Source organism: Zootoca vivipara, chromosome 4 (assembly GCF_963506605.1).
Source record: "Zootoca vivipara chromosome 4, rZooViv1.1, whole genome shotgun sequence".
Taxonomy (NCBI): domain Eukaryota; kingdom Metazoa; phylum Chordata; class Lepidosauria; order Squamata; family Lacertidae; genus Zootoca; species Zootoca vivipara.
Genome location: NC_083279.1, coordinates 77024551 through 77036833, shown reverse-complemented (window position 1 = coordinate 77036833; position 12283 = coordinate 77024551). Strand labels below are relative to the sequence as shown.

The 12283-nt window shown below is 45.2% G+C and overlaps 1 protein-coding gene across 1 annotated transcript in view; it reads left to right on the top strand.

The window, feature by feature from the left end:
* Nucleotides 1–12283, top strand: part of LOC118085230 (WD repeat-containing protein on Y chromosome-like) — a 30095-nt gene that overhangs the window by 12719 nt on the left and 5093 nt on the right. The window contains exons 13-24 of the mRNA XM_035115657.2: nucleotides 692–935; nucleotides 2043–2145; nucleotides 2238–2389; nucleotides 4055–4157; nucleotides 4364–4470; nucleotides 4578–4657; nucleotides 4760–4814; nucleotides 6557–6602; nucleotides 7069–7128; nucleotides 9014–9167; nucleotides 10820–10915; nucleotides 12204–12262. Of these exons, the coding sequence (XP_034971548.2) occupies nucleotides 692–935; nucleotides 2043–2145; nucleotides 2238–2389; nucleotides 4055–4157; nucleotides 4364–4470; nucleotides 4578–4657; nucleotides 4760–4814; nucleotides 6557–6602; nucleotides 7069–7128; nucleotides 9014–9167; nucleotides 10820–10915; nucleotides 12204–12262 (1259 nt within the window). The remainder of the gene's footprint in view (nucleotides 1–691; nucleotides 936–2042; nucleotides 2146–2237; nucleotides 2390–4054; nucleotides 4158–4363; nucleotides 4471–4577; nucleotides 4658–4759; nucleotides 4815–6556; nucleotides 6603–7068; nucleotides 7129–9013; nucleotides 9168–10819; nucleotides 10916–12203; nucleotides 12263–12283) is intronic.

Sequence of the window (12283 nt, the reverse complement as noted above, 5' to 3'; positions counted from 1 at the left end):
CCTCCAGAGGTTTGATTTTTGATCTGGTTTAATAGCTGTACTCTACTTTTCAATTGTTGAGCTCAAAGCGGCTCACAATAATCACAGTAGTGTTAAAAAAAGCAACGAGCATTGCAATCTCAATAATATCAAACACACTAGCACAGGGGTTCCCAAACTAAGGCCCGGGGGCCGGATGCGGCCCAATCGCCTTCTAAATCTGGCCTGCGGACGGTCTGGGAATCAGCATGTTTTTACATGAGTAGAATGTGTCCATTTATTTAAAATGCATCTCTGGGTTATTTGTGGAGCCTGCCTGGTGTTTTTACATGAGTAGAATGTGTCCGTTTATTTAAAATGCATCTCTGGGTTATTTGTGGAGCCTGCCTGGTGTTTTTACATGAGTAGAATGTGTCCTTTTATTTAAAATGCATCTCTGGGTTATTTGTGGGGCCTGCCTGGTGTTTTTACATGAGTAGAATGTGTCCTTTTATTTAATATGCATCTCTGGGTTATTTGTGGGGCCTGCCTGGTGTTTTTACATGAGTAGAATGTGTCCTTTTATTTAAAATGCATCTCTGGGTTATTTGTGGGGCCTGCCTGGTGTTTTTACATGAGTAGATTGTGTCCTTTTATTTATTGTGTATTATCAATCGTGCCAAAGTCTACTTGAGACCTGACGGTTGATTCAGAAACATTTGCCCTTCTACAGGTTGCGTTGTGGGAGCAACCAACGTTGAGCAACAGATGAAGGAAATAAAAGAACCCAGGAAAGATTCAAAGGCAAGAAAAGCTCAGTCGGTCCTAGGGTCTCCCTCCTGTAGAGCTGAGGGGGATCAGATTGTTTTCCGAGTCCACAAAGGAGTGAAAACATTTGCACTTAGTAAAAAGAACAACCTTATTGTAACTGGTGGGATGGATCGAATCATTCGGATGTGGAATCCCTATATGCCTGGGTAAGATTTTATTGCATTGCTGTAGCTGTTCTTATAAGATTTTGTTAAACTCTTTGGGCCATTAGTTATAAACTAGTATCATTTAGAACAAATAGATTGCTGTGATTTGTCTTCTGAAATATTGCATAGATGGACCTAGTATAAACCACAGCTACATCAATAAACTCTTAATAAATCCCAGAGTTTCCTAGGACGAGGGATGGATTGTTAAACCACTCTGAGAACTGTAACTCTGTGAGGGTGTCTCCTAGCAACACTCAACACCCCTTAACAAACTAAGGTATACAGCAGGCATCCCCAAACTTTGGCCCTCCAGATGTTTTGGGCTACAATTCCCATCTTCCCCGACCACTGGTCCTGTTAGGTAGGGATCATGGGAGTTGTAGGCCAAAACATCTGGAGGGCCGCAGTTTGGGGATGCCTGGAATAAAGGATTAGTTGGGAGGAGCCATGACTTTTTAAAGCAGTATACTGCTTTAAATGTTTAATGCCAGCAGAACCTTTGTGTTGACATCCAGGCCTGTCTCATAGCTGCCAAGTTTTCCCTTTTCTCGTGAGGAAGCCTATTCAGCATAAGGGAATTTCCCTTAAAAAAAGGGAGACCTTGACAGCTATGGCCCGTCTGCCAGACGAGGGTTATTGACAGTTACGGTGATTGAATCCAACTGGTGTCTTAACGTTGCATGAAAATCTGAGGCAGGTAGAGTCAAGAACAAAAGAATCACAGGTCATGCCCACACGATACATGTAAAGCTCTCTTATACCACCTCAACAGCCAAGGCTTCCTGCAAAAGAATCCTGAGAACTGTAGTTGGTGAATGTCCTACCCACTCTCAGCCCTCTTTAAAAACTACAGCTCCCATTATTCTTTATTTTGGGGTGGGTGGGGTGGGGAATCCCTGACTGTTGAAGTGGTTTAAGAACACCTTAAATGTATAGTGTGGATGTGGCCACACTGCGCTAGCTCATCCATCTTTCTCGCTTGGTACTACAATTCTCCCTCATTCGTATGTATTTCAGTTACAGTAGTGCCAATGTTAACCCATCTCTTTTGTTTCATCATATGTCTGAAGCTGCTCAGTCTTTAATGTTCTGGTCCAATTGCAGAAGACCAACAGGCATGCTCAGAGGCCACATGGCCCCTGTCTTCTATGTCCACATATCTGAAGAGGATAAAATATTCTCCATGTCAACGGACAACACAGTGAAGGTCTGTCTCTGTTTTTTGCATGCGCTGAGTTACACTTGTCACATCTTCAGTAATTTCTCTTTAGCGTGTCTCAATTTATTTATTTATTGCAGATTTGGGATGTTGAGGACCAGACTTGCTTATGCACAGCCTGTTCAAAAAACAGTGGAATTAAAGGAGAGATTAGTGCTTGCCACTACATACCAGGCATAAGATCACTCTGCGTTGCCACGGATACACTGGCTATTCTCCATCTAAGACTACGGTAAGAAGAAGAAGAAGAAGAAAGCAAACAGACCAGAACTCATGGTCTTAAAGCAAAGCTATGTGTTTAAATGAGTGTTCATGGACATGTTTATTTTGGAGAGTCCCCAACCTGGAAAGTGTTTCTAATCTGGATTGCGGTCCCTTGCCAGTTTTCTGCTGAAAATCAGCCCATGCTTGACTTATATTTGCCCTTAGAATAATAGAATCTTAGAGTTGGAGGGGACCCCAAGGACCATCTAGTCCAACCCCCTGCAATATAGGAATCTCAGCTAAAGCATCCATGACAGATGGCCATCCAACCTCTGTTTAAAAACCTCCAAGGAAGGAGAGTCCACCACCTCTTGTGGGAGTCTGTTCCACTGCTTAAACAGCGCTTACTGTCACAAAGTTCTTCCAAATGTTTAGTCGGAATCTCCTTTCTTCCAATTGAAGTCATTGCTTTCAGTCCTACCCTCCAGAGCAGGAGAAAGGAGTGAATGAGATGTTAGCAGTAAACCATGAATTTGGGGTGGGAGGGAGTAGCCAGGAAGAAAAAATAATTGGACACCAGGAAACTAGTTTGAGCCCCAATCCAGATTGGGATCATTCTCCGAATTGGGAAACCTCTGGCTGCTTTTTCTCCAAAATAAAGCAGTGTGATTACTCACGTTTGTTTAATCACATGATGAGCAACACATAGTAGTTTGGCCCTTAAACATCTAAGATCTGAATTTATGCAGGGGCACAGCTATGCAGGGGCGGGATGATCCGCTCACAGGGGTGCCACGGCAATCCGCCCAGGGGGGCAATGCGCTGAGCTGCCCGCAGTGTCCGCCTAGCAGACACAAGCCCTATGCTACTGTTTCGGGCAGCGCGGGACCCTGAGCCACCGCGTCACTCCCAGGAGAGACGCATGCCTCAGGCACGCTGCAGGCCAGGCCCCGCGGTAAGTGCCGCCCCCTGTGGTGTGTCATTTTGTCACCCCCTCAGGGATGACACCCGGGGCAGACCGCACCCCCCCCCACTCTCTTCTTCCTACGCCCCTGTATTTATGGAGAATGGAATACTTGAAACTGCTGCCAACAAGGGTTAATTTACAGAGATGAAAACATTACAAAACCACAAAATGTTACAAAGTTAAATTCTATGTTTAATTTCAAACATTTTAAAATTTTGTTTTTGAAAATAATCTTGATGAGATCCCGGGGTGTTGTTGGACTGCAAAATATGGAGAACGGAGTTTAGGACTGGAAAAATGGAAAATGGAGAGAACTGACATTGACAGATCCTTCTATCCCTAATCTTAATGCAAATTTTTATAATGGGCTAGTGACTCAAGCCCTTTAAGTACTCAGTAGCACCCCTGCCAGCCTCAGATGAGGATATTTAGCTCAGCAGACACACCCCTGAACTTCAGCTATATTCACATCAGCTGTGCTTACACACCTCCCTTGCTGTATAAGGGACAGGTGTCAGAACCTGGTTTTTTTCCAGGCTGATTCTCACTTAACATTAAGCAGCAAGACTTAATTAAGAAAAAAAACTCCCCACATTTCCCACATATTGCAATTCTAAATCAGTTCTGGGGAGGCTGCCATCCAGACAAGCCACATACATGTGTACTTCCTGCTGTATTGATGGTTTGATCCTCACTTCTTTTGTTTTTTTATTCTCCATAAGGAAGATCGCCTCCAGATCCTCACTTGGTTACTTCCCATAAGAAGCCAGTTTTGTGCTGCAAGTTCAACAAAGTGTTCAGGCATGTTGTGAGCTGCTGTGAGGGTTCTGTAAGTAAAACGATACTGTAAAATAGAACCAATGTGCCAATGCGTAGCTGTTCCATTTTGACACATGTGGTTGAGTTTTTTTGTGTGTTTGCCCTCTATGCATAGAACTGGACTAATTTTTACTTCTCTTTCAAATGTGGGCCATTGAATCCTGACCATGGCGTTTATTCAGATGCTTTCCTATGTATGTGTGTGTTTGTGTTAAGGTGGTCAAAGTGTGGGATTTTGATAGCGGAAAGCACTTATTTGAATTTGGCAATGCTCATGGTGGTTCTGCGGTAACCTGCCTCGCCTTCGATCCTAGCAGAAGGAGGTATGTTTCTAAATACGCCTTTTTTGGGGGGGAACCCCCACTCTATATAAATTTTAGCTGTGTCCCCCCACGGTGGAATAAATGCATTTATTTCATTCACATTCTAGACTAATTACAGGAGGACGAGATGGTTGTTTGAATGTATGGAATTACAATAATGGGCATTGCCTGCACACGCTGAAAAGAGGTAAGCAGCATGCTGATGCAAACGGCCAAAAAAAAGGTTATGTCTGTAGAAAACTCACAGTACTTGGATGTTGCAATGCGGCTGCATTTTTCTTACCTGCAGAAGACAAAAGTGATGAAGTCTGTGACTGCACCTACGTGGAAGTCAACAAAAACAAGTAAGCAGTGCACACCATAATTGTATCTTGCCATTGAAGGGTGACCTCTTACGGAAAGGGGCGTGTCAGAGGGTCGTCGTGGCTACTCTAGAGTAACTCCGCTTGAGTCCAGTTTGCCTTTAAAGACTTTTATTGTGCAAAGTATTTACACTGCAGAGACAGCTTAAAACATGACCTCTCATTCCGAATCAGAATCCAGCAATGGCGTACGCCTGTTCCTACGCCAGCAAAGTAGTCGGGGCACCCCAAAACGCCTCCCCCTTGACCTGCGTTGCGGTGCTCTCCTTAACTCTTGCGCCGGAAGGAGCGATGCCCTCTCAGCCTCCTCCCTGTCAAGGCGGTGGAAGGGCTCTCCAGCATCCTTGAGCCCTTGCCTACATCTCTCCTCCCCTGAGCTTTCCCATCGCTCCGCACGCTGGCTTCTCTCTCCCTCTGTGTCTTTCGCCTCCCCCGTGGCTGCTTCAGACCCACTGCTGCTCCCTGTGCTTGGCGAGGTGGACGTTAGGATGATGGGGGCTGGCTGGGGTTGGCTCCCTGTAGGGAGTCACCCTTACAGGGCGGTTAATTTCTTTATATTCAGGTGCATTTTTCTTCTCCATATGGCATTCTGAGAATCAGACATGTATCTTTGTCACCTAAATTGCCCCGCCCCATGAGTGTTCCACAAAATATCCTTACTGTAAGGACTTCTTCGCCTTATACGGAGTGAGACCATTGATGATGGCTCCTCTGGGTTTCAGGGTTGGCCTTTCCCAGCTTCGTGCTACCTCAAATCCTTTTTAGTTTTTAGTCAAGGAATGCTAAGAGTTCAGTGTGCAGCCCTCTACAATGCAGAGCCTACACTGAGCTATGGAGCTTCCTTTGGGTTGTAAAGGCATTTGATCGCATATGAATACATACAATAGTGCTGCCAAACTGCCAGGGAAAAAAACACACGAACACCTTGGGTGCCTTTAGCAGGTGTTTAATATGTAGAGATTAGCCGGTAATGCTTTGAATGGCATGGAGCCAAAGGTGGACACCTGCCTATTCATGCAGATCAAGCCATTCATAAAAGGGATGCCTAGAGAGACCTGCTCAGAAGTTGTCAGACAGAATGCACACTGGCACATTCCCTGCTTGCTAAAGACCACATCAGGTAAAGAGTTGTTTCAAGATTTGTGTGTAGAATACCTTGTGGCTTGGTTGGGGGGGGGGAGGAAGGAAATTCCTAGAAGTGAAACAGTAGATGTTTAGGTACTGTATTTGAAATATGCTTTGCTAGGGGGTATATGCTTTGCAACTGTAAAAAAAAGTACTTCCAATTCCGATTCCATCCCAGAAGAATACCATGGTCACTGGTATCAAACCTATCATGCATGCAGAAAGTCCCAGGTTCAACTCCAAACATCTCCAGGTAAGGCTGGAAGAGACCACAGCCTGAAAAACCTGGAAAGCTACTGCCAGTCAGTGCAGACAATATTAAGCTGCATGGATAAATGATCTGACTTAGTTTAAGGGAGCTTCCTCTGTTCCTGTGGCTTGAAACAGAACCCAACCAAATTGGGTTTTGATATTTCTAGAATATGGGGTTGTCATATTCCCCAAAGTGAAAATCAGGACAAAATTGAACTGGGGGGGGGTGCTTTTTTAAAAGTTTTTTTTTAGAAATCCGAACATTTTGCCGATTCAGCAAAAATCCGCCTGGACGTCTGGCAGCCCTAAATATACGTGTAATATTTGTTTGCTAACTCTTCTTCCAGGTACATCATAGGTGTTGGATGGGATCGAAGGATAAACTTGTTTTATGTAAGTAGCAAAATTGCATACAAAAAGCATATTGATACGGTATCACATTTTATTATTGAAATTCACATTGCGCCAAAGCACTGGGATAGAAAACAGGTGGGGCAGATATTGAGCCTTGCCAATGGAATGGTAGAATTAAGGTTAAACTCTCATTTTGCACCTCTGGCTAACAACATTGTTGTTGGAGTCAAAAAGGCAGAAAGAGTATCATTGTCATAACCTCATAACTTCATGGACTTTGAAGTCATCTTATTTTACTTGTTATTTGTATTATATTTACTGTTTTTAATTAGGTTTTGTAATTTTGGATTATGCGGAATGCTTTATCTGAGTGGATGTAGCAACTGAGTAATTTCGTTGTTCCCACAAGGGGACAATGACAATAAAGATATCTTATCTTAACACGCATATATAGCCTTATGTTCACACACATGTATCTTTTTGTTTGGATGTATGTATGTTGCAGGATTCCACAGAAAACTTCCATCACTTTCAGAAACCTCAAGCCCACTGGCAGGATGATATAGTAAGATTGCATCTTGTCCTTATTCAAATCTAAATGACTTTTTTGTATACTTCGAAAACTATTTATTGATGCTGAGCTTATGTATGGTGTTTGATATGTAGAATTTCATATAGGTGATATGCAATGCAGTCTGAAGCAGGTAAAGTTCTGTTCAGCTCGCTGGAACTTAACCTCTCCCTTAGTAAGCCCTGAATGGCTGGGGAGGCCCGGCCAGATGAGCGGGGTATAAGTAATAAATTTTATTTTTATTTTATTTTATATTTTTATTTTGGATGCCTTTGAACAGTATGCATGGAGCTAGTTATGCCAGATTATAAAACTGTAAAGACTCAGCTACATTAGTCAAAAAACAGTGTTTTGAATACATTATAAACATGCAACACCAGATGGCGATGAAGAGCACAATATTTCTATGCAATTTTTCATAGTGTTTCTTTTTCTTTTTCTATGATTTATGACTTTTTATAGTGTTTGTCCCCCTTTGTGTAGAACCACCCTAATACTAGCCAGGGCCGTCTCAAGCAGGTCGGGCACCCTGGCGCTGAGGCGCAGAGATCGCTCTGGCGCCCCCGCCCTCGCAGTGCGCAGGACAGCTTCCGTGCGGCTTCATCGCGCAGCGCCCCCACTGCCGGCCCGGCGCCCTGGTGCCCGCGCCACCGGGACTACACCTAGAGCCGGGCCTGATACTAGCATTGGATGAACTGGACAATTTCAGTTTCTGCCTGCTTCTCTTTTTTTCCAGCCTTTAAGTTCAGTTCTCCCCATTTCCATATCAGTTTGCATTATTATTATTTTTTTAAAAAAGTATGCATGAAAGTTCAGGTGTCTTTTGAATGCATTTCATTTAATATATGCATTTCTGTATGGAATTTTCTCTACAATATACACATTTTTGCAAACAATTTCCTGTAACATAAAGCTTTTTAACCTTTATTTTCACTAATATAATTATTTTTTATGAGCACATTCCTATTATATAGTATATCTTTTTAAAATGCATGTTTGGGGTGGAGAATTGCCTTGCAAAATCAGGAGACTTGCAAACGAGGAAGTATGTCTGTATTTTAGTTTGCACACCTGTTCAGGAAGTGCAAATTGATTTCTCTCACATTCCTAGAAGAGACCAAATGAACACTGTTGGTTTTTCTGTGAAGGAGGGCCCAATAAAGAGATACTCTGTAGTTAACTATTTTCTGTGGTTGTGCATGAGCTGCTGTACTTCAGCAAACTCCTAGGGCATATAATGAGCACTGGCGGAGGAAGAGGAGTGCAGGGGGAGCGCACCGCCCCCGGCAGCGCAATCCCAGTAGGGTGCCATTGCAGCTTTCCCCCCCCCCCCCATGCTGGGCGCCATGCCCCTGTAGGCGGCGTGCCCTGCCCTTGTGGGTGGCGCAGCCCGCCCCCAGGGTGCATGCCCCGCCCCTGTGGTCAGCGCGTTCCTCCGCCTGCTATCTGCCCCCCCCCGGTGCCGGAGTATGAAGCTCCACCACTGATAATGAGCTCAATATAACCCAGACGTCCTGTACATTCTAAGGCACAGATGGCCAAACTCCCATGATCCCTAGCTAACAGGACCAGTGGTCAGGGATGATGGGAATTGTAGTCCCAAAACAGCTGGAGGCTCAAGTTTGCCCATGCCTGTAAGGGGTAAAAGTTGGTCTGTTTTATTTTTTATGAAGACTTGTTCTTGGTGGAGTAGAGTGGGGGGCGACGACACGTAGCAACAATTTTGACGTTTGAGGCTTTGTGGTTGACCACAATTCAGTCTTATGTGGTGCCAATTTTCAAGGCTTGAACTGCCCATTGATCAATACATGAAGTACAGCTGCAAAGCGACAAGCACAAGTAACAACCAGCACTGTTTTTTTCACTCCCTCTCTCCCAGAACCGGGGACACAAAGAAGATATTTTGTGCATTGCTCAGTGCCCACCTACTCTCCTTGCAACCTCAAGTTATGATGGTGAAATTATTGTTTGGAATATGATCTCAGGTCACATATGTCGTAAATTCCACACTTCTATTGCCGCTGTTACCAAACGTAAGTTCACTCATCTAAAAAAATACTGCAGAAAACAGATTTACCCTTTATCCAGGACTACTATGTATGGATGAATCATTCTTCATGAATAATTGCCTGTGGAATTGAATAGATGTGGAAAACATGGAAGTTGAAACATGGAAGTGCATCCCAAGTTGTTTTATTGGCTAACAGGCCTGTTATGGTTGAGAGAGACACCAGTTTCTATCCCACAAGGATGTGATGTAGCCAGCTCAATATAATGACAGTTGCTGTTTTTTTTACAACTTTCCACTTGTAATTGGTCGTCTCCCAATTTGCAGATGGGTGGGCAGAAAGTCACCCTGCATCCGAAGTTAAGGTCTGAAGTCTCTGATATAGTATTAGTTCCACACAGCCCCCCCCCCTGCAAATAGTATTGTGATTGTGAGCAGATATCTTGGCATACAGCTCTTATTTTCTTGGAATGAGGACTTTTAAACAACCATCCCTGTCCCATTTGTCACGCAGATGTTATTTGAGTTGCTATAGTACAAACAACTGTTTGGGCTGTGGCACATGGGCATAGGTGGGGGGCAGGGGGGGCAGTTGCCCCCCCTAGAAGCAGGGCCGCTGGCCAGCCTGCCCTGCTGCCGTCTCCCTTCTCCCTGGCTGGCTGTAGGGCGGGTGGAGGGAAAGCCCCAGAGCCGCGCAAAGCGTTTGGCTGGCTTTCCCTCCGCCCGCCCCACAGCCAGCTGGCTAGAGGACGTCTCCCTTCTCACTGGCTGTGGGGCGGGTGGAGGGAAAGCCATCCAAATGCTTTGCACGGCTCTGGGCTTTCCCTCCACCCACCCCGGCGATCGCGGAGGAGGAGGGGATCGGAGCAGCCCGATTTCGGGCTGATCCTGGCGCCCCCTCGCCCCTGAACGACCATGGCTTTCCTTGCCCCACTGTGGCCCCTCCCCTCCCGTGCCTTGGCCCCACCCCTTGCCCCTCCCTAATTCTGATCCTGGCTACGCCCCTGCTGTGGCAGCTCTGCATGCATTCATGGAGTCAGGTTGAAAGCGATAAGGAAATAAACATTGCTACTTTTCGGCGACCCCCTGGAGCAGATTTGGGGGCCTGCAAGGAATGAAAGGGCAACTCCAGTTGCGTGAATGAAATGCAACTTGCATATTGTTGGATGCAACCCCTTAGGTTAATTTTTTTTTAAGATTACATTTAGTTTTTAGTCAGTTGGCAGACTGAAAGCCTGACAAATCTGCCAGGTATTTACATTGCATTAGAAAGCTAACTGTGAGGGAGTGATGCAGGCCTCCCTTGGAAGGGAATTCTAAGCCTCGGCATGGCAACAGAGAAGGCCCAATCCCCCATCCCAGTTAAGTGCAATGAGACAAAGAATTTTGATTCGGCATTAAGTAAATTTATACCACATGGACACAAAAATGTAGCAAGTCTTATATACATTTCAGAGTTCAACCTAGCAAAGCACCTTTCATCTACTCAATAGTAAGTCTGGGTTTGGAATGAAGCATCTGAAATCCAAGGGAGAGGAAATGTAAAAGTAAACATCAGGAAAGTTAATGGCAGGAGTGCTTGCCTGCAAATTGTGCCTTTTAACTGTAGCTTAAGTATTTGAATATTTAATGACGTTTCCTTTAAAGGAGCAGGTCTTTTCTTTTTGCCCTCCGCAGCTGTTGATGCAAGTGTTAGCCGTGTAATCTTTCTAAAGACCCGTGCGGTGAAATTTGAATCGGCTGCAGCCTCGCTTGTTTCCAATGGGCCGCAAGGTATGATTGGTTGAAATGTGGTTGGTGTTGTAGCCTACCAAAACTCTAGGCAACCAAACTAACCTAGTCAATCAAAATCATCAAGGGGTTGGAGCAACTCCCCTATGGAGCCTCTTGTACAAGTGGACACATATAGAACAGGAGTGGGGGTCCTTTGGCCCTCCAGATGTGGCTGAGTTGCAACTCCTGTCAGCCCCAGCAAGCATGGCCCATGGCCAGGGACGATGGGAGCTTTGGTTCAGCGACATCCACAGGGACAAAGGTTCACCTATCGTCAACACTGCAGAAACCCTTGCATAACCTTTGCAGAACAGGAAGTAATTGCCATGCTGATTTCTAAGGTAACAAAGCTGCGCATCCTACTAGGATCCTGAAGGAAGGGCACCTGGAAGAGATAATAGGCCTGAGGCTTAGGGACAGTGGAGCAGGGGCCCAGGAGGGCATAAGGTCTGGGCCTTGACATCCTGCGCCTTTTAAACATTGTATAGAAATGTTGTCTACCAACTGGATTTTGTCATCACTGTTGTACTATCATGGGGTGCCGAATTTCCGGCATCGATTTCATTTACTACATTCTTCTGTTTAGTCCTAATGCAACCAAGACTGACAGACTGGATTTCTTTCATCGTCATTTCCAGTTGGTGTAAATTGTTGGTCTCAAAAAAGTCACCAGAGATTCTCCCTGTGTCCCATAATTCAGTGGTCTGTGATTTGGAGAGCTGTTACGTTAGACCACGCTGGTGGCGCTGTGGTCTAAACCACTGAGCCTAGGGCTTGCTGATCAGAAGGTCGGTGGTTCGAATCCCCGCAACGGGGTGAGCTTCTGCTGTTCGGTCCCAGCTCCTGCCCACCTAGCAGTTCGAAAGCACGTCCAGCGGGAAGGTAAACAGTGTTTCCGTGCGCTGCTCTGGTTTGCCAGAAGCGGCTTATTCATGCTGGCCACATGACCCAGCAGCTGTCTGCAGACAAACACCGGCTCCCTCGGGCAGTAAAGCGAGATAAGCACCGCAACCCCAGAGTCGTCTGTGGCTGGACTTAATGGTCAGGGGTACCTTTACCTTTACCTTATGTTAGACCACTTATAATCATCATTACAAATCCCGCTGGTTACATGATTTCTACTCAAATGTTCTGAGCCACTTCAAGCCACGTGTTCAGTGTGGCACTGTAGTTATGTGAACCAGCCTTCAGACATTTCTGCTCGCATTAATAGTTTGTTGCTAAAAAAAGTATGCTTCTGCTTTGATACTATTAACTGGTTTGTCCCCTTTTGTTACAATTTTTTCAGGTCATCTGTATTTTTGGAGCCTGCGCGCTGGGGATCCACTCATAGCAAGTTTTGCACCTGTAAGTTTTGCAGATGTTTGC